The 21,957-nt window shown below is 37.7% G+C and overlaps 1 protein-coding gene across 1 annotated transcript in view; it reads right to left on the bottom strand.

Annotated features, from left to right (window-relative positions):
• The window catches only part of PCDH15 (protocadherin related 15), a 906,505-nt gene that overhangs the window by 126,831 nt on the left and 757,717 nt on the right, over positions 1-21,957 (bottom strand). Inside the window, 1 exon segment of the mRNA XM_035706656.2 lies at positions 664-773. Within this exon segment, the coding sequence (XP_035562549.1) occupies positions 664-773 (110 nt within the window).

Below are 21,957 nucleotides of genomic sequence, written 5' to 3'. Positions count from 1 at the left end.
AAAGGGAAAAACAAAGGATCACCAATGTGGATAATGGTGAGCAAAAGAATGGGTGAGAAATGCAGCTTGAACTTGTTCCCAGAAGCCAGCAAACCACCCTCTTCTTAGTTGGTGGGCAAAACTCAATTTATTTGTTTACTGACACCTGTTAATTGTGTATCTAAGTCGAGCACCTGAGGAACCATATTGTACAGTGTATGGTGGGTTTTATCATTCATGTGGCCTTTGGGCACTCAAAATTATTTATGATCCTAAAATCTCTGTAGCGTTAGCATAGGTAGGACGTGCCTTATGCCATGGATGGTCTGGAATGGTGGGAAGAGACCCCTGTAGGCAAGAAGTATGACCACAAGCTGAAAGTATGATGCATTGATTTTGAAGAAATGTCATTAAAATATCCCTAAATGAGGGCAAGAGGAAAGCTTCCAGAATTGGATAGTTAGCATTTCCTTGGAGGTGGGGGATGGGGTCGGAGGGGGTAGGGATCTTGTTTGTTAGTATAACCACATTTTTAAATCAGACTGAGCACAAAGGTACCAATTGCTTTCAAGCTGGATAGGTTTTTATTGGCAAAAATGAGGGAAATAAAAATTCAATGTGAAAGGAATCCCAGATCCAAGTGTGTTAGTTTACGGTGAAGACACCAGTGGAATATCCACTCACCCTCTTCATTTCCTGCAACGATGGAGTACACAATGCTCTGGTTGATGGCCGCTGCAGAAATCACGCCCACCATGGTCCCTCTGGTTGCAAGCTCACTCACCGGAGGGGGTCTGCAAGTTTAAAGAAGAGGATTCATTTTTTTCTAGTTCATTCGTCATGAGGTAGAGTTTGGAACTTAATAGGATATGCTAGTTCAGGTGTGCATGCATTTGCTTGAATAATACCTTTTCTGAAGTTTTTAAGGAAGTGCCACAAGAAGATTCCAGCCCTAACTAACTGTGCTCACAATTATGCAAATGCTCCTGGTTGCAAATGACTTGTCACCTGCGTTATTTTTAATCTGAGATATAATTTAATTTCAGATACTATTTTATTATCTGCCACACATCAGGCAAACTCCTTCCCACCTGTTTCTCTAAATTACTTTCTGAACTGAAAGCAGTAGAATTAGGATACACTTTGCTTCCTCAACTTGCTGAAAGTGAAATGCTGCTCTTGTGTGGCTGCCATCAGCGTAGTTAACCAATAGTTTCCAGATGACTCCTTTTAGTCTTTATTCTTGCTCTAGTGTGAAGCTCTAGCTGTATGAAGAGTACTTGAGCACATGGCATCGCAACACTCTTATTTTTCCTGAATTCAATGGTTTTGCTTACCTGTAGCCTTGTTATGCCCTCAGTCCTATGATATTTACTTAATTTCCAAGTTATATTTTCAACGACATGTCTCATTCTCAACATCTTCACTTATTTTACAGTATTGGTTACTATAACGAGGCTATCATAACTTTAATTGTAAGTTAAGGCCAATAATCTCACTTTTATAATATACAGTTATTATATTACCCAGATACAACAGATTTAAAAAAAAAAAAGTAAATAGTCCAGTCAATCTGTCTAGCGCATCCAACTTCTGCAAACTTCCACCTCTTTCCTCAAGCTAATAAGACAAACTCTACCATCATTTCCTCCACATGGCTTTTTATTTTAATATTTACTCTTCTAATATTGCTCCTCATTTGTATCTCCAACCTCAGTTCTTCCAGTCTGGATTACACAGTGCAATTGCATTGTGCCTTCACCGAAACCTTTTATAACAAATCCTGAACTACAAACATACAGTCTGGATAATTAATTACATACAGCTCTTTATTTTTTTTATTATTATTTCTTTATTTTTTTATATATTTTATTTATTTATTCATGAGAGACACGGAGAGAGAGGCAGAGACATATAGAGAGAAGTAGGTTCCCTGCGGGGACCCTGACATGGGATTCGGTCTCAGGACTCTAGCATCACAACCTGAGCCAAAGGCAGATGTTCAACCACTGAGCCACCCAGGTGCCCTAATACAACTCTTTATTAACATACCCAAATTGCTATGTTCTTTGCCATCATAGTCCATATGCTTGGCTAAGTTACTGAAATGTAAAGTGATCTATTGTACAGATGCTCTAGTGCCTAATGGTGGTCCATATATTCATTGCATGTTCAATACCTATTGTTTTGGCTAAAGAATAAGAACTAAAACATACAAATTTTAATGAAAATGATAAAGTAGTTATGTATGCATGCATGCGTGTATTTTGTTTCCCTGCATCATTTCGGCCTTCTTTTGTTACCGTGGATAACCACACCTCCTCCCTCCCCAGTCTACATGGTTTGAGTAAGGCTGTTCCAGTCCCCAGAATGTGTGGATAGACATAGTACCCATCTTTGGCCACTGAGGGTACTTTCCCTTCTTTGCTCACTGTTCATGTCTCATGGAAAACCAATGAAAGCCTCAGCCAGAAATTTTATTTTAAGTACTAGAAAAATATTTTTCCAAGAATTTTACTGTTGCTTGATGTTACCCTATGTGAACGTTCTTGTTGATCATGATACCAACACACACACACACACAAAAAAAAAAAAAAAAAACTAAAGGTTGGAAATAGGTCTCTATACATTGATTAATATTCTCAGTTCTCAGTGCTGCTGTATTTGAAGCTAGGTAAGTTCACCATTTCAGCTACTGAACCAAATTGTCTTTTCTTTCTCCTTTTTCTAGGATTGTTATCATTTCCCACCCAAAACATCCCCACTAATTGACAAGAACATGTTTAGATTAGAAAAGGATGGGTTTGCCTAGATAGACACTTCTAAAGTAAGATACTGGAGATGACGATTATATCCTATGACCAATTTATTTACACACTGTCATGGTGTCAGCCTAGTGGAATACAGGCTCCTTAGGTAAGCCTGAACAGAAAAGATAGTAGTCTATCACAAAGAGGAAGATGGTCACAAAAATGACTCTATGGTTGGTTTTGACGGATGGCTTTGATGATGAATAGATACATTTTTGTACAATATCTTAGATTATAGAGGAGACATTAAGACAATTTGCTGTTTGTCACATTTCTCAGTGATTGACCAATCCTGATACTCCGACTCCCGTGCACTGCTCTCCTCTTGCATGGCGGCCAGACTGCAGCTTCCTTGTAAACAACAGAATACAGCAGAGAAACCCGGGATGTCACCTCAGTGATGCTGCTACATACGACTGTATTCCTGCACGTTCCTTCTCGCCAGCAGACTCTAACCCTCTCCTTGCTAGGTTGAATGAAGGGGACCTCCGGGATTGTCCATATGGCAAGAAACTGATGGTGATGTCTGACCACCAGGCAGCAAGGAACTGAGGCCCCCAGCCCAACATCCCACTCATAACTGGGTTCTACCCTCAACCACACGAGCTTGGAGCAGACCCGTCTCCAGTCAAGCCTCAGATGAGACAGGAGCCCTGGCCAGCACCGTGATGCAAACCTGAGTGAAACAATGACCCAGAATGCAGGCAACTCATTTCTGACCTACAGAAACTTCAAGATGATATATGTGTTGCTTTCAGTCATTAAGTCTGTAAAAATATTATTTTGTGCAAGAGAGAACTGATACATGGCTTGAATGTTAGGAGCAATGAATTGTTAGCTTATGACAGATCAATATACCATACAAGTTAATTCTGATATAGGAAAACATGTTACCATATTCTGGGATCACCTCCATAAACTGAATTTCTTTTTGTGAAAACAAACATTGCTTAAATTGTTTACTTCTCTATCTTGTTACTGCTCACAAGAACTAATTTTTATGCTTCCCATAATTAATTTGTCTCTTGATCCTTATAATGTACAGAAATAGAAGGTCTGCAGCCAATGTACCTTCAGCTTTAACGTTAGAAAAATGTCACCATTTATCTCAAACTTTAAAAACTTCACTTTATACATGTTTTTCTACAATTAGGATGGAAATTATCAATACTGAAAAAAAGTAACTGGCACAGTTTTAAAAGGAATTTAAATCCAATGCATACCACTGAAAGCACTTTAAATTCTATTTGTTAGTAAATGTTTAAAACAGTTTCACTTTCTAGAAAAAAACATCTCCTCATTAACCTTTGTGTTAATTGTTCCAACACACTCCTTTCTACCAGAAACAAAACATACTATAAAAATGCAATTTTCTCCTGGCTAGAACTAAATGAACCTCTATGATAATGAGCATTAGATTACAAAATTTCAATTCTTTTCTATTTATTGCAAGGCAGTACCCTTTTTATTTTTGTTTTATGCCCCGGCAAGTACCAGTTACATGATTGGGGCAAATTACTATTTCCTTAGGAGTCACATGTTACTTGAATGCAAAACAAAAGAGTTAGTGTCAGTCAGGAAGTGTAGACCTAGCTGATGGAGAGGACAGAAAGGTAAGGAAATGGAATGACATGGGCTGGGCATCAATGAAAAAGAAGGGTGGATAAGGACTCAGGTGGGCACTGTGTGCTCGATTGAATGAGGCCAGCTGCCAGCACAATGTGAGTTTAAAATGGGAAAAAAGGAAGTTCAAATTTTTATGTGAATTATTTGAACTTTTATATTTTGGAAACCAGTGGAAATTTATTTTTTAAAGCATTATCTGACTTGGCTTGATCTATGGGCTGACACTTTATGATTTTTAGAATCCTGCCTGTAAGGTATTTTCTGGTCCTACCCCACTCTGAATCTGATGTCATGTGATTTATCATTATTTCCCCTTCTTTCTATGGAGTCCAGTCAAATGTACTGATTCATTTCAGAAGCAAAGAATTATGGCCAAAGAAAGGATTCCTCAGAACCTTTTTTTAAAAAAAAAATTTTTTTCTTGTTGTTCTTTCATATACTGGCAATTCATTCATTTTATAATAAACAATACATCAATAACCCTCTTCCAATTTAATTCTTTAAATTAATTTATTTCTTTAACCCTCTTCCAATTTACAATTTAACACCTCACTCAAAACAAATAGTTGTCTAGTGTCTGAAATTCAGGAATTCTGCTTTTTAAAGCTAGATTTACTGCCAATATAAATGGGAAAAAGCATTTTTTTACAAAAAAAGAGCCAGTTGAATCAGATGGGGCTCAGGAGTGGAGCTTCATGGCTTTCCTATGGACTTTCACGGTCAAGAGAGCAGCTGGATCCCCCCCCCCACCCACCCGCAGGAAGACTGCTAAGAGTATGGTAACGATGATGGTTATGTCTTTAACAGATATGGACCTTGAAAACCAGGGAGACTCATGGTTTCATACTTACAAAATGCTGTCAGGAAGGGCCTTCATAGAGTCTTTCACAAAGCTTGATCCAAACTGGGTTTGAGGCCCATGTTTACTGACACACGCCCAACATTTTGGGCTCTATCGGCCATTTTATTTTTTATTTTTTAAAAGATTTTATTTATTTATTCATGAGAGAGAGAGGGGGAGAGACATAGGCAGAGGAAGAAGCAGGGTTCCTGTTGGAAGCCTTATGGGGACCTTGATCCCAGGACCCAGGGGTCATGACCGGAGATGAAGGCAGATGCTCAACCACTGAGCCACCCAGGTGTCCCTCTCTTGACCATTTTATTTAAAAAAAAATTTTTTTTAAAGACTTTTATTTATTCATGAGACACACACACACACACACACACACACACACACACACAGGCAGAGACAGGCAGAGGGAGAAACAGGCTCCATGCAGGGAGCCCGATGTGAAACTCCATCCCGGGACCCCGGGGTCACGCCCTGGGCTGAAGGCAGGCACTAAACCACTGAGTCACCCAGGGATCCCCTCTATTGACCATTTTAAACAAAATCCCCAGATTTTGACTAAAATTCCAAAAATCACTTAAGGTAATTCTTAAACAAAGCCTAAATAACATTTCAACTGAGAAAACTAAACTCAATTATGATAGATATCACATTTACATTTTATTAAGTCATTAATCTTGCTATTTGCATTGGTTGTGCCTCTCCTAAATTGTACATATAAAACAGCTGTATTATTATTATTATTATTATTTTGACGGCACATTTTGGTTTTTAGAGCACTGTGAGGTTCACAGAAAAATCGCACAGAAAATATAAAGCTCATATATGCACCACCCCAGGTTGCCCTATTATTGACATCTGGTATTAGTGTGGTGCATTCGTTAAAATTGATGAGCCAGTTGATGACACAAGGCCTCATTTTTGCTGTGTATGGTTCTATGGGTTTAAACCGATTTATAATATCATGTATCCACCATTATATTATCATGCAGAATAGTCTGGGTGACCTAAAATTCTCCTTTTCTTCAGTTATCCATCCCTCCTTCCCCCTGAAACTCTGGCAAGTACCCATCTTTTTCTTGTCTGTATCCTTTTGCCTTTTCCACACTGTCATGTGGTTGGAATCATACAGTATATAGTCTCTTTGGGACTGGCTTTTTATCAATATGTACTTAAGCTTCCCCTATGTCTTTTGATGGCTTTATACATTTTATTGCTCAATCACATTAGACTGTATGAATGTATGATGAACAGCTGCATTTTAGTAAGAAAATTGATCAAAATAACTCCAAACATGTTGTTTAGAAATAAATCTTTGCAGATAAAATGCGACCCAGAAAAGTTAACTGCTACATAATTTATATGCAAAATGCTTTCAACATAATTTTCTTATGGATTATAAATTAATTCATAGATATCTGTTTAACATTTCAAGTTTTTTTTCTGAAAATACAGATTACAATAAATCTGTCTCAATTAAACACATTTTAACATATCTGAATCATCTGAATAATGACTATACTAAAATAACAGACTTTGCAGTTCTCAAATGGTAGACCCCATTTTTACAGTATAAATATAGATGAAACAATTATTCTACAATTTAAAATCTACTTTTATTGTTGGGTTCAAGAAGTAACAATAAAAGTAAATGTTGTATGTGTCGCATAAAGCTCCTAATTATTTTAAATGCTGTGCAGCTTAGGATATAAAAGTGTTTGTAAATAGAAGCTATAAAATTTCACTGAGATTCAATCTGGCTCTATTGCTTTCTTTCTACTGAGAGACAAATCTAATTTATTTTGACATGTTTGAATTCAATATATTTGCAAATCAGTGTCAATTAAGGAACTGTTTTTATATCTACTATGAGGGAATTTAATGAAAATGGGAAGGAAAAAAAAAGCATTCACCAGAACTCCTATTATTTGTAACCTTGGAGCAATTGCATCAGAGTGATCAGATTTTACTTATTTAAACAAGAAAAGCAGTTTTAAAAAGACATGAATCAGGAGAGAAATGCCAGCTTTCCCAGAATTCTTAGGATGGATTGTAAATAAAAAATTTATAAAGGACCAAAGGGTTAGACACTGTACTTCTACAGCTTTTCCAAAGCATCCTTACTATTTTAAGAGTTTTGCTTCTTTTAAGATCCATGAATCGTCCTCATCTTGAAGACAAGAAACCTGATGCCCTGGATAGTAAACAATTTCTCAAGTCCAGAAAAATATCTGAAGCTAGATCTGCAACCTAGGGTGTATGTTCATTTGTTTCATTTATTATTTGCATTAATAGAGTTTATCTATTCTCGCTTAGTCATCGGCTCTCAACTTTATTAGAAGTACCTGAAGAACTTATTAATTTTTCAGATTTTTCTGGATTATGCTTAAAGATTCTGATTTAGTAGGACTATCACTTATAAATCATTTATAATCACTTATAAATCACTTATAAAATTCTGGCTCTTATATTTACTACCTATGTGACCTTGCAAAAGTTCTTAGCTTCCCTGTTCTTATTTCTTTATCTATAAAATGGGGACATCATTTACTTCAGAAGATGGTGGAGTATACTAAGGGACATAATGTGGACAAAAAGCTTTCATTAAACTTAGCGTATACTAGTTGTTCCATAAATGATTGCTTTATCAATATACTACTTTATGGGTTATGCTTCTGGAAGTTTAGCATAAATATTATACGATAGACAAGTTTGTCTCATAGACAAGAGGAACAAAAAAATAAAGCTTGAATACTTTTTTTTTTAAATTTATGATAGTCACACAGAGGGAGAGAGAGAGAGGCAGAGACACAGGCAGAGGGAGAAGCAGGCTCCATGCACCGGGAGCCCGACATGGGATTCGATCCCGGGTCTCCAGGATTGCGCCCTGGGCCAAAGGCAGGCGCCAAACTGCTGCGCCACCCAGGGATCCCCAAAGCTTGAATACTTTTAAGTTGAGTACTTTTAAACAAAGAAAATAATCAACAACAAAAAAGGGCAACCTACTGAATGGGTAGAAATACTTGCAAATGATACATGCTTAAGGGGTTAATATTCAAAATGCATAAATAATTTGTACAAGTCAACATAAAAAGATAATTCATCTTAAAAATGAACGAAGAACAGACATTTTTCCAAAGAAGATGTACAATGGCCAATAAGTACATGGAAAGATGCTCAACATCATTCATTATTGGGGAAATGCAAATCCAAACCACAATGAGGGATCACCTTATACAAGTTGGGCCACCTTATACAAGAAATAACAACTGTTGGTAAGGATATGGGGGAAAAAAAGGAAGCCTCGTGCACTGTTGGTGGGAACGCAAGCTGGTGCATCCACCGTGGAAAAGAGTATGGAGGTTCCTCAAAATGTTAAAAGTAGAAATATCATATGGTCCAGTAACCCCGCTACTAGGTATTACAAAAGAAAATGAAAACACAAATTAAAAAAGACATGAGCATCCCTATGTTTATCACAATGTTATTTACAAACACTAAGATATGGAAGCCGTTTAGGTGTCCATCAATGATGAATGGATAAAAAAGATGTGGTCTATATACACAATGGAATATTCCCCATTCGTAAGAAAGAATGAAATCTTGCCCTTTGCAACAATGTGGATGGAGCTAGAGTGTATTATGCTAACTGAAATGAGTCAGACGGAGAGAGACAAATACCAAGTGATTTCACTATATGTGGAATCAAAACAAAACCAAGAAAAAACATAAATTTCAGACTCACAAACACAGAGAATAAAGTGGTGGTTGTCAGAGGAGAGGGATGCAGAGGTGGGCAAGATGGCCAGACGGGTTAAGAGGCCCCAACCTCCAGTCATAAAACAAATCACAGAGATGAGAGTATAGCACAGGGAATATAAGCAACAATACTGTATAATGTTGTGTGCTGACAGACGGTGACCACACTTATCATGGCGGCCACTGAGTGAGGTCAGAATTGGTACGTCAATTGAGGCCATGGTCCGTCAACTAGTCTTCCATAATGAGAAGAAGTAACTTTATCTAAAATGCTAACAAATACATACAAATGAAATATCTGTAGTTATACATATAACATATCCTTGTTCTTTGGTGCAAGTCTATGCCGAAGTGAGGCTTTAAAACTTGAGTATGTAATTGTTTACTGTGATAAAAATAACATGATGAAAATAAACATAGTAAGACTGTTACACATATTGATTATTGTAGGAGTCCCCAAAAAACTTGGTAACTGTTTATTTTTAGAGAGGGAGAAGCAGGAAGGGGCAGAGGGAGAGAGAGAATCTGAAGCAGACTCCCCTACTCAGCACGGAGCCTGATGTGAGGCTTAATCTCATGACCCTGAGATCATAACCTGAGCTGAAACCAAGAGTCAGACGCCTCACTGACTGGGCCATCCAAGTGCTCCCAAACGTGGTGACTTTAAAAAATTGTCTTCAAAATTCTCTTTGTACTTGTATGGGGGCTATGCAGTTTTATTCAGTACTTCTGACTAGAGAGCTTATTTCTACTACACCAGGCATTTTCACTTGCTATGTTGATTGGACCTCTGATGTTCTGGGTTTTCAGTTGATCTGGGAAGGGAAAAATAGGGCCTAATGGTACCAAAGAGAACCCAAAACCTCAGGCTTCATGTAGCCCCTTCCGGGGTTAATTAGTAAATGCAGTTATTTTATTCACTTTATCAGAGCTTCTACTGGGAAAGGAGAAGAAATGTAAGTGTACCTCGCCGAATAGTGAAACTGCCGTGCAAACATCCAGCCATTCTTTCTGAAGTCTTCTCAATATTCCAACAGTTTAAAGTCATAAAATGATAGACATAGATATCCCCTTCTCGGCAGATTAAATGACCTCACTGAATTCTATTAATATTTATATAATATCTCAATAAACTTATCTGCTAATGAATATATGAGAAAAATAGGAATACTTTTAATAAGTAATATTGCTCTAAGCTAATATTGTAGATTATGTCTTAAGCACTCAGAGTCTCCCTTCCTGGTTCTTAATCACAGAACAATTTTACATCTGAAGTGACGATAATACTTTTCCTCTTAACGATTTTTATAGCTTTAAATCTATAGATTTTTTCCCGTCTTCATTCAAAAATAATGGAGTAGGATTGGTATAGGTAGAGGTGGGCTCTGACTTAAAAAAAAAAAATCACTAAGTGATTAAAATCCAATGAGTTTATAGAAGTTCACTCACTCATTCATGGAGTGGAGTAGGATTGGTATAGGTAGAGGTGGGCTCTAACTTAAAAAAAAAAATCACTAAGTGATTTAAAATCCAGTGAGTTTATAGAGGTTCACTCACTCATTCAATAAATACCTATTGAATCTATATTCTGTGCCTGGCATCCACTAGGCAGTAAAGATAGAAAGACAAGAGAGAAGAGGTGGATTGCACATTCATTAAACGTATAGCCTTGCAGGCAAACGAGACAGTTGTGGGAATAATTATAGTAAAATGTGGTAAGTGCATTAATATCGGTTCCCTGATTATAAGTTCAGTGGTAGACATGGCGCTCACCATTCATATTTTATGTTCTTCCAATATTTATAAAGTAATTGATGGAATCAGGGGCTGTATGGTTTGATGGGATATGTTAGACCGGGCACATTCATTTCTGGCTGATCAATCTACACAATAAAAATAGTCACACACATACACACACACTCTTAGTAATTACCTCTGAGAAAACAGTTTTATGTTTTGGCTCATTTACCTACATAGGGGTAGCTCTTTCTCCTTTATAGATGGATTTATGCATTTGAACTTTTGAAAGCCATGACAGTAAATTTAAAACAGGACCTCTAAGGCTTCTATTTGTTATTTTCCATTGATTAGGTTCAATGGCTTTGGGATGAAATAGTCATATAAAGGTGAGAAATCACCATAGAATCTTGAAATCTATTAGGACACTCAAACAAATAACATCAAAAAGGAGAAAATAGTTCTTCTAGAGAGCATTTGATATTTCAATTTATTTCTACTTTGTTGGCTAAATGCACTACCTCAAATATATGACTAAATAATAAAATATAGACATAAAATAATGAAAATAGACATTCAAGGTCTTCCAGAATTTTTAGGACAGAAAGAAGTCATTTTTTTCCATTAAGCGTTATTCATACCTTAGAAAAAGAGTACACTAATGCCACCTGGGAAGAAGGGTGTATAGTCAGTATTCAATACCTTATCAGATAAATTCTTCACTATTTAGGAAGTGGGGGTACTCTGGTTTCATTTAGATTTTTGCTAAAGAAGTTGTAATATATACATTACTTCTAGACTTACTTTTTATTGGGATCAGGGTAACTATAAGCAAAATTCTTCACCCAGCACAATCATTTGATCATTAAGCCAAAGACAATGAAGAAATAAAAAGGGAAAAAGAGTTTTCTGGTTTTCTTTAAATATTTCAAATGATGAAACTTTATATTTTAGTTTTTTTTTTAATATATATATATTTTATTTACTTGAGAGACAGTGAGTGAGAGAGAGCATGAGCCGGTGCAGAGGGAGGGGGAGAAGCAGATTCCCTGGTGAGCACAGAGCCTAATGTGGGACTTGACCCCAGGACCTTGAGATCATGACCTAAGCGGAAAGGCACTTCACTGACTGAGTCACCCAGGTGTCCCAAAGACGAAACATTGTATGCATATTTAAAATAAAGCATTTTAAAAAAATAAAAAATAAAAAAATAAAGCATTTACTATAAAATATGTATCTGATCTCAGACTTGATTAATTTCTAAATTTTTTGTATTTGCTTTTTAAAAAAATTACAGACACCATCAACAAAATGAAAAGGCATTTATGGAAAGGGTGAAATATTTGCAAATCATATATCTAATAAGGGTTGATATCCAAAATATATTTTAAAACACTCAAAAAAAAAGAAATCCCCCAACTGATTAAATAGGCAGAAGGACTTTTGGGCAGAGTAGATTTTTTTATTTTCCAAAGAAGACATCCAGATGTTCAACAGACACATGAAAGGATTTTCAACACCAATCATCATCAGGGAAATGCAGATTAAAACCCCAGTGAGATGTCACCTCTCACCTGTCAGAATGACTATTATCAGAAGATAAGAAATAACAGTGTCAGTGAGGATGTGGAGAAAGAAGATCCCTCATGCACTGTCGGTGGGAACACAAGCTGGTGGAGCCATTGTGGGAAATAGTATGGAGGGTCCTCAAAAAAATCAAAAGCAGAATTATCATATGATCCACTAAGGCCTCATCTGGGATATATATATCCCATAGAAATCACTGTCTTGAGGAGTTATTTGTACCATATCCACTGCAGGACTGTTTATCATAGCCAAGATATGGAAATAGCCAACAAATGTCCACTGATAGATGAATGGATAAAGAAAAAGGTTATATAGATAAAATTCGGTCATAAAAAAGAAGGAAACCCTGCCATTTGCAACAACATGGATAGACCTAGAGGGTATTATGCTAAGTGAAATAAGTCATACAGGGAGGCACAAATACTGTATGATCTCTTATCTGTGGAGTCTTAAAAAAAATCCTAACTCACAGATACAGAAAATAGATTGGCGTTAAAACGGGTGAAAGGTTCAAATGGTACAAGCATCATTATAAGACAAGTTCTAGGTACGGGATACACAGTGTGGTGACTATAGTTGATAATATTGTATTTTATACTGGAAAGTTGTTAAGAGAATAGCACTTGAAAGTTCTCGTTACAAGAAAAAAAACTGTAACCATATGAGGTGGTGGATGTTAATTAAACTTATTGTCATCATTTCCTAATATATACATAGACCAAATCATTATGTCATGCACTTCAAATTAATACAGTGTTGTATGTCAATCATATCTCAGTAAACCTGAAAAAAAGATGTCTAGATTCCCCCCACCTACTTCTTTTACCCACACCTAGTTATTAAACTTGGAAAAAAGTTTAAAAAGCCTGAGACGTTGTTTTGACAAACAAGACTTAGTGTCAGAATTTTCCATAAATATAATAACTTATTATTTGGAATCCATTAGCGAAGGGTTGTAAACATCCATTTACCGAAAACAGATTCACTAAGCTTATTATACCTGCTGGCAACTTGATTTCCCTTCTTTCTTGAATAATACTTACTTGACACATTGAGAACAAAATATACAAATATAAATATAGATATATATGATAATCATGCAATCCTGGAAGTTATTCTGTAAAATTTGAGATGTTAATGTCATCTTTTGTAATGTGACATTTCGTCCCATGAAATATTTTATGGGAGGAAGATATTTTACTTTTCTAATCCATCTATTCTCCCACTTTTTTTTGCAGAAGAAGTCAAGAGACTCTTTGGTATGGTTCACAGATTAAAAACAGACAAAATGTCTGTAGTTTTTCCTCCCACCCAGAGGTGGAGTTTATGTTTCCTTCTCTTGTCTCTAGTCCTTCCTGTCATTGCTTTGACCAACAGAAATTAAAGAAAAATTAATGTGATGTCGTAGCTCTGTTGAAGGTAGAGCCCTGTGGCTTCAGCCACTGCACAGGAGCAAAGAGGACCTCTCTGAAGTGCCACGTGTCAAGTCCCAGTGTAACCCGTTTAAGTATGAAAACAGGCCATCCCAGCCACTCTGGCTGCAGGACAATGCCCAGGTGACACTGATCTGGACAAGTCACAGGATAGTCGGAAAATATAAATTGTTTTTGTCTTTAGTCATGAGCCTTGAGGAGAGAGAATAGATAAAGAGATTCATCCTTAGAAGCAGGGCTGCCAGAGTAAAATCCCAAATGCGTGGCACTGGCTGGGGCCTGGGGGTCAGGTGGTGACAGGAAAATGGGGTGGTCAAAAAGCTGGAGGATGGGTGAGCAAAGCATCCATGGGGGCTGTAGAGGGAATGATGGAAGGGTTACTCAAGGTTGGAAGGATGGCAACTTTTGTTGTATAGTTGCTAAACTCTCAGCAAAACTGCCGAGTGTAGATCCGTGGAAGAGGTGAACTTGGGAGCTAGCGAAGTGGCCGGTTGGGCTCAGGGGATTTGCGCCTCTCCTGTCCCCACCCATCTCGGCACCAAGGGCGGGTGTCTTCTGTTCACAGGGGCTTGAATCAAGAAGAGGGATGCTGTCCACTTTTGGACTTAGTTTAAATGATGTGACCCCAGGGATCCCTGGGTGGCGCAGCGGTTTAGCTCCTGCCTTTGGCCCAGGGTGCGATCCTGGAGACCCGGGATCGAATCCCACATCAGGCTCCCGGTGCATGGAGCCTGCTTCTCCCTCTGCCTGTGTCTCTGCCTCTCTCTCTCTCTCTGTGACTATCATAAATAAATAAATAAAAATTAAAAAAAAAAAGAAAGAAAAACATCCTCTTTAAAAAAAAAAAAAATGATGTGACCCTGAACTACAACCATGATGCCATGGGCGGGATAAGACTTCTGTGGATCCTAAGAGCACCAGTGTTTGCTTGCTTCTTTGTGCGTGTTGGGGGGGAATGCAAATAATCGTGGATGGAAGACAGGTTATGTATGGCAAATTAAAAAACAGAAGCAGACTTTTTTCTGTTCTTTCAATTGGGAAGTGGAGTCTATTTTTCCCTCTGAAATTGGGTTGTCCCTGTGAATGGCCTTGATCAGTAGAAAGTGTGTGTGTGTGTGTGTGTCTATGGGAGTATATGTATATATGTGCAAGTGAGGGCCTTTGTGAGTGTATGTTTGTGGGTGTGTGTTTGTGCATGTGTGTGTGTGCATATTAGGGATGGGCAGTGGTGCTTTATGTGACTTTGAGCCTCAAGCTCAAGACACCCTGAGGCTTCCGCTCTGTCCTGAGGCTGCAGGGGAGCCACCTGGACGAGCCTCCAAAAGGGTGGAAGAGTCCATGAGGAGAGAGGCAGGGCTGTCTCCACCAGAATTTCAGCCACCGCCCCACTCCGCAGCCGAATGCGTGTTGGCCAAGACCGCCCTGAAATATCCCTCTGCCTGACTCTAGGTCCCTAACCTCTCTCTCCTTACTTTGGAGAACTCACACATGTCGTTGATTTCTCTGCCTCTAGGAGTTATGGATTTCTTTAAAGGCCTCTTGCCAACTTCACAACCCTCAAGGAGCTGGGAGCCTCTGAAATGTAATCATCAGGGGCACCTGAGTGGCTCAATCAGTTGAGCGGCCAACTCTTGGTTTCAGCTCAGGCCATGATCTCAGGGTCACGGGGTCAAGCCCCATGTCCCATGTCGGACTCTGTGCTCAGCAGGGAGTCTGTTTGAGATTCTCTTTCCCTCTCCCTCTGCCCCTCCCCCTGCTTGTGTGCTCTCAATCTCTCTCTCTCTCTCTCTCTCAAATAAATAAATAAATCTTAAAAAAAAAAAAAAAGAAGAAGAAGAAGAGGAAGAAGAAAAAATGTGACCATCAGGGAAAACAGAGGCCCTATGGCCTTGAGGTTAGGGTCCAGACTTTGGTGGCAACTGTTCCAAGTTGTGAAGTCATGCGGATGGGAGAAAGATTTTGTTGTGGGTGGGGCTCATCAGCAAACACAAGTGGCCGGTCCTCGGCACCCAGGCTCATGACAGTTCTCCAGCCTTCGCTTCAGCAGAAGTGAGTTCAACACCGAATTCTGGCCTCGCTCCCCTCTTGCAATAGCCTCACACGAATTCTTCCTTGACTGTTTACATTCATTTGTCCTGTACATGTTGAGCTTTGACAGTCGCATAACTAACCGAGCCTAGGTGAGACCGGCCGACTCACAGAATCATGAGAAACAGCAAATTGCTCTTGTTTTAAGCTACTACATTTGGACAGGGAGTTCTGCAGCAGTTGATGATTGATGCGCATAAGAAGAAGCCCGCATTGAATACAATTCTGGTCATAAATATCCATCCAGGAGTCGCCAAGCATTTGCAGGAGCAAAGTACTGCATTTATAGGTTCCAAGGATCCTGTGACTCATTTCCTTGTGACAGTCCCCATTCGTGCCCATCGCCCTAGCTTAACTATCATAGGGTGTCCCTTTACTCTCATTAGTGCCCTGCTTTGGGTAATAAATCCCATGATCTTCACAACACTACACAGTCTGTGGATGTAGTTAAGGAGAACATGGAGCTCTCCCACTTAAGAAATCTACCTTCTATTTAGTGAGATGAAGTCTATACCTACTCAAGTTTAGTTCTTTCTGCTTTGAATTGCACATTTTGGGCAATTAATATACTAATCCCTGCTTTCCCTTACTCGCAATCGCCTGGTATATCTTCCCCATCATAGTGTATGTATATATGTGTGGTTTAATCTTAACTATGTTGTTTGATGGCACAGAACACATGTGAAAAGTTTTCCAGAAAAAAACCGGTATGAGAAGAGGCTGAGGCAAATAGCACAGCTGTTAAGTTCCAAAGCAGTCTGGAGATGAACGACTTCACCATTATAAATGTGCGATAAGAAAGCTGTGATTGCAAATCAACATTTAAATAGTGCAAAAAAAAAATCTATTTTCCACTTAGAATGTGGAAGCAGAGCGATTTTCCATAAAACGCCTCTGGTCATATCTCCTGGTTAACACCGTGTTCAGATGCCCCTGTGATAAGGAGCAAAGTTGGTAACGGGGCCCATAGGAGCCTTCATAGTCTGACTCACCACTGACCAGTCTCCCCCAGAGTGCCCTGCGCTCTAGGCTAAGACTTTGATCTTAGGACATTCTGTAAGCACATGGTAAGCAATTTGACTCAGCGTGAGGCTCTTTTTATTTTCTTGCTCAGTAACAATGATCATTTGACTAATTTCTGCCTACCACGTAGATGATAAGATCTCTGAGGAGAGACCATGTACACTTTGTGCAGCATTATTATTTCTATGTGCTCAATACATATTCATGGACAGGATGAAGAGAATACACGCTGTTTTAATAGAACAGTCATTTTCATCTAATTTGTACGTATTTTCAATTTTTTGTTTACTCCAAAAGATTGTACATTTTAAAGATTTGTGCTTCAATTAAAAAAAAAGTTTGTTGAATAGAGGGATGCACAAAGATGCTGGATGGATTAGTAGAATTCCAGGAGAAAGAGCTTTAATTATTCTGCTGTACCTATTTCATCCTACTCTCAACTGAAATCACAGTGTGCAGAACATTCTAGAAACTTCTGCAGATAAGTCAACTATAGCACCAATGAGATAGAAAGAGGCTTCACCAACAACTTTGTAAGGGGCCCTACTCTCGGCTGTGTTCATTGAACATTAGGAATTTCAATGTGTAGGATTGTATCTGCATGTGACAAGTTGAGGGAGTTATTTTGTTTAGGAAGATGGGGGAGTGATGAGAGCAAGAATAACAAAGCCATATCCAGTAATGAGATCTACGTAGTTTAAACATCACGTATAGATTTGAGGTATTATTTTTTAAACTAATGTTCAAACTGAGTAGAAATCCATTCTCTGCACTGCAACTAGAGTGATATTTCCCCAGGATTCTTTTTTTTTTTTTAATCAAGAAATTGGTGATGACCTATTAACCAATAATGGTAGAAAAATGGGCTTGTGATATTTTGGTTTGCTTAACATCTTCCTTTCCTTCCGGATATCAAAATTTGCTCTTCGACAATTTCTCCTTTCCACTTCCGTTGTTTTGATACCATGGTAATTGTGGGTCTTTCTTCCAATCAGAAGAGAAGCTTCTGTACCTCATCACTTGGGGGCAGCCACAAGAGTACAATTGGTGTTGCCTCTTTTCTCATTGTGTATAAACTCCTGGAGAACAAGGCCTCCGTCTTAAAATCTTTGCACAGCCAACACCTGGGATAAGCCTATTAAATAATAATATCATGGCTATTTATTAAGCAGGTGCTCTGTACTAGGGTCTTTGTAAAGCTCTTTCCCTCACATATAAAGTAACTATGGTATCTCTAGGAAAGCTGGCCTCAGGGAGCTTCAGCAACTTGCTCAAGTTCAACCAATGTCTGATATTCCACAGCCAGGATTCAAACCCTGGTACCTATAGTGTCGTTTTGCCTAAAGAAAGGTCTACATTAACAATTAATAAAATAGGGATCCCTAGGTGGCGCAGCGGTTTGGCGCCTGCCTTCGGCCTAGGGCGCGATCCTGGAGACCCGGGATCGAATCCCACATCGGGCTCCCAGTGCATGGAGCCTGCTTCTCCCTCTGCCTGTGTCTCTGCCTCTCTCTCTCTCTCTCTCTGTGACTATCATAAATAAATAAAAATTAAAAAAAAAACAATTAATAAAATAAAAATAATGTGTCCTATTATATGTTGGACTTGAACTAAAAACTTTCCAGAGATAAAATGCAACGAAAGAAGAATGGAATCTCTAATACTACTCTTTGTATGGGAAAACTTGTTTCAAACTCTACACTGCTCACACTTGTGTCCTCTGTTGCTGGTAGACTGGCTTCACTCTGCTCTGCGAGCAGATGTCAGACTCTACCATAACCTTGAATACGTGAAGGAGAATTATACTCCAGGTGGATGTAGGGGGAGCCTGTGAAAGCTGTAATGAAGGATTGCCAGAGTCACTCTTTCAATAGACCCAAAATCTATTATCTTTGAGGCAAGATTTTAGTAGTGCCATAAAAAGACAGGAAATGTTATCTTCAGGTAAAGTCAACTCTCATATTGGACAATAAATCTAAATTAAACAGTAAACCACTAGAGCAAACAAGTAAGGCTATCTGCAAGTGGATTTATTTAATATTAATAGTTTTTTCTTTTTTTTCATTTTTTTGAAACCACGATGAATAGTTCTCCCTAAACTATTGTACTTACTGATTTAAAAAAAGAATCTCTTCTCAAAATCCCAAGTCCAAACTTGTGTGGTTTATGTAAGAATAATGGCAATGTTCTTCAATATAGGTAATTTTAATTCTCTTGAATAATGTGATGCTAACTAGAACTGCTCACTCACCATTTCCTTGGCCATTCTGATAACATTGTTTTCATTTTTTTATAGTATATAAAAATGGATTTCTGGATTTTAAATTACGCTTTCTCTCTGTTTTTGCATATCAGGAGATAGACTATTAATCCTTTTCTGTTCTTTATAAAATCTACTCTTTTTTATTCGTCAATAAGAGCCTCCTCAAACTTACTTTAAATATAAGTTGTATTTAAATTTTTGCATTGTCATTTGTCACAAGGTTAATTCAAGCTGATCAGCAGAGTATCAATTTTTTATTTTAATAAGGAAACTGAAAAGATGATTATTTTATTCAAGGTATTTGAATTTTTATAAGATGTCAAGATATTTATATGTGCAATATTCTTATTTTGGATTTACTATATTAAATTTGAATAATACTGGAAATTAAATATGACTCAATATTTTTCCAAGAGTTAGCAAATATCAACTTGTTCAAGAGGTTAATAAAAATACCTTAGCAACATTTGCCCCTTCTATTTGGTATACATACAAATATAAATTTTAAGTTTCTGTTTTTATGGAAATTACATTAAAAAATACACAAATCCCTAAAAATGAATATAAATGTGGCATTAAATCATGCAAAGTTTAATAATCAATGTTGATATACTTCCATTTTAAATGAATACCCAAAGTATGTCTATATTGATAGCATATTTGTTTGGAAAATTTGTAAATAATTGTCTTCGGTAAAATTTTTGATAAATTGTGTGAGGTATTGCATTTCCCACTCAAAATCAATATTCACATTTAGACTCCATGATCTATTCCAGACACGCTGACCTTTCCATGATATTTACCTCTAGAACCGAGGACAAGTGAGTCCCTGTGTGTTTAGTCCATCATCCTGGGATGAAGGTCAAATATTCTTCCAATGCTAACTCACTTGACATACAGGAGTCAATCTATTCTTAAGTAATATGTGTTTGAACTACTAATAGGATTTTGATATTTCTGTCTGGATTAAGTGAAAAACGTATAAAATGTATTTTCGGAATATGACACTATGACTGTTTTCCAGGAGATCCAAGTAGATAACTGACTCTTATCAGATATGGCCATTCAGTGGCAATGGGAGTGTGCCCCACAGATGTCCAATTATAGGAAGCACATTGACCAAGGTTCTTTTGTGGTCTGAAGTCTACCACTGTGTTTCTATGCAAGTCATGCTTCCTACGGGCTGCTTGCAGATCCTAACTGAGAAAAGCAGAGAGGTTAAGGTAGATCCCCTCCTGGGAGATTTTGAACTACCCTCACATCTGACTATGGTTTGAGGGCTCCTGGATCATCATGCAGAACTTATTTAAATGACACAGCAGTCTCTTCAATGGCACACTCACCTAGGATGTTCTACGCAAACCTCTCTCCCTCTTCTTTGCTTGGGGTAAGAATGAATGTGCTTTGAAGATTCTCTAGCCTTACTTGACTTTCTCCTCATTTCTCCCACCTCAGTATTTTCCCTAAAGAACTTGTTACATCTCATCTTGATGTCTAATTGTCAGAGGAAGAACTAAAACAAACACAGAACTAGGGGACTAAATTTTAAAAAGGAGTATTTGCATTCTAAGAGATATGAATTAAATTTAAAATATCCATGAGCATTTAGAAAAACATTTCTGGGGAAAATAATGACATTTAAAAGATGTTAATATAGAATTTTAATATAGGATAAAGTAAGTATTAACATACAGATATATTAAAGATGAATGAATTGAATAGGCTTAATATACATTAATTTACATAGAGACAATAAAGAAAATCTTGGGGGTTATAATTAGCCATTATTTAAATATTTTAACAAGATAGAGGAGTTTGTCACATGTTGTAATATATAATAAACTAGTATAAGAAACTGGATTTTTTTTTTAAGAAACTGGATTTAATGTATCTTTCAGATCAGCAACTCGATGGTTAATATCACTCTTTTTTTTCCCACCTTAATGGAAGATAAAGCCAAGTTCACAGAATTCTTTTTCTCAATATGAACAATCTTTGTCAAAAAAAAAAAAAAAGAACAATCTTTGTCAAGATACCTGCTAATAATTGATAGAAGGGCATTATCTGTCACCTGTCTTAAGTTAGAAGTTTAGCTCAGTTTCAATTAAAGGGCAGCAGAATATGCCACTTCAAAATATAACCATAGGAGTTGAGGACACGTCACCTAAAATATGCCATTTTGGTATATTGATTATTTGAGCCATAAGCACTCAAAAATACCAAGTGCAGGGAGATGCTTTCTCTGAGCTCCCCTCATCTGCCTAAAGACAGTCCCTCCAAAAGGAACTCAGTTGTTAACGATTCCATCCCCAGGAGTTTCACTGACCAGGGACCACAGGAGAGGACATCTGAAGGAGACACCACGTCCAGACAAACCTTACCACAATCATATCTGAAATCGATTCTTCTAAGAACCCAACTCATCCTCCCTAAAAACCACCTACTCTCCCCTGAGACACCTAAATTCCCCCCTTTGCTGCCCCTGTTAAGAGGATATTTAACCCTGAATTCTAAAGCCACCATTTTGAGTTCCTCACTTTTCCTGGTGTCTTCCATGTATCCATGAAGTATACATGTTATTAAACTTCTTTTTGTTTTCCTTTTGTTACTCTTTTATTACAGGGATCTCAGCTAAGAACTCAGAAGGGTAGAAGGGAAGTTAATTTTCTTCCCTGACACAGTTATGCTACTCGAAAGAGGAAGTGAATGCCAAAATTTATGAAGGCAGGGAGAGAAATGCATAGAATATAATTTAAAAGAGGTAAAATTAATTAAAATAATAATATCAGCATCAGGAATAAC

The sequence above is a fragment of the Canis lupus genome, chromosome 26 (assembly GCF_003254725.2).
Source record: "Canis lupus dingo isolate Sandy chromosome 26, ASM325472v2, whole genome shotgun sequence".
Lineage (NCBI taxonomy): Eukaryota > Metazoa > Chordata > Mammalia > Carnivora > Canidae > Canis > Canis lupus.
This window is presented reverse-complemented; position numbering and strand designations above follow the sequence as displayed.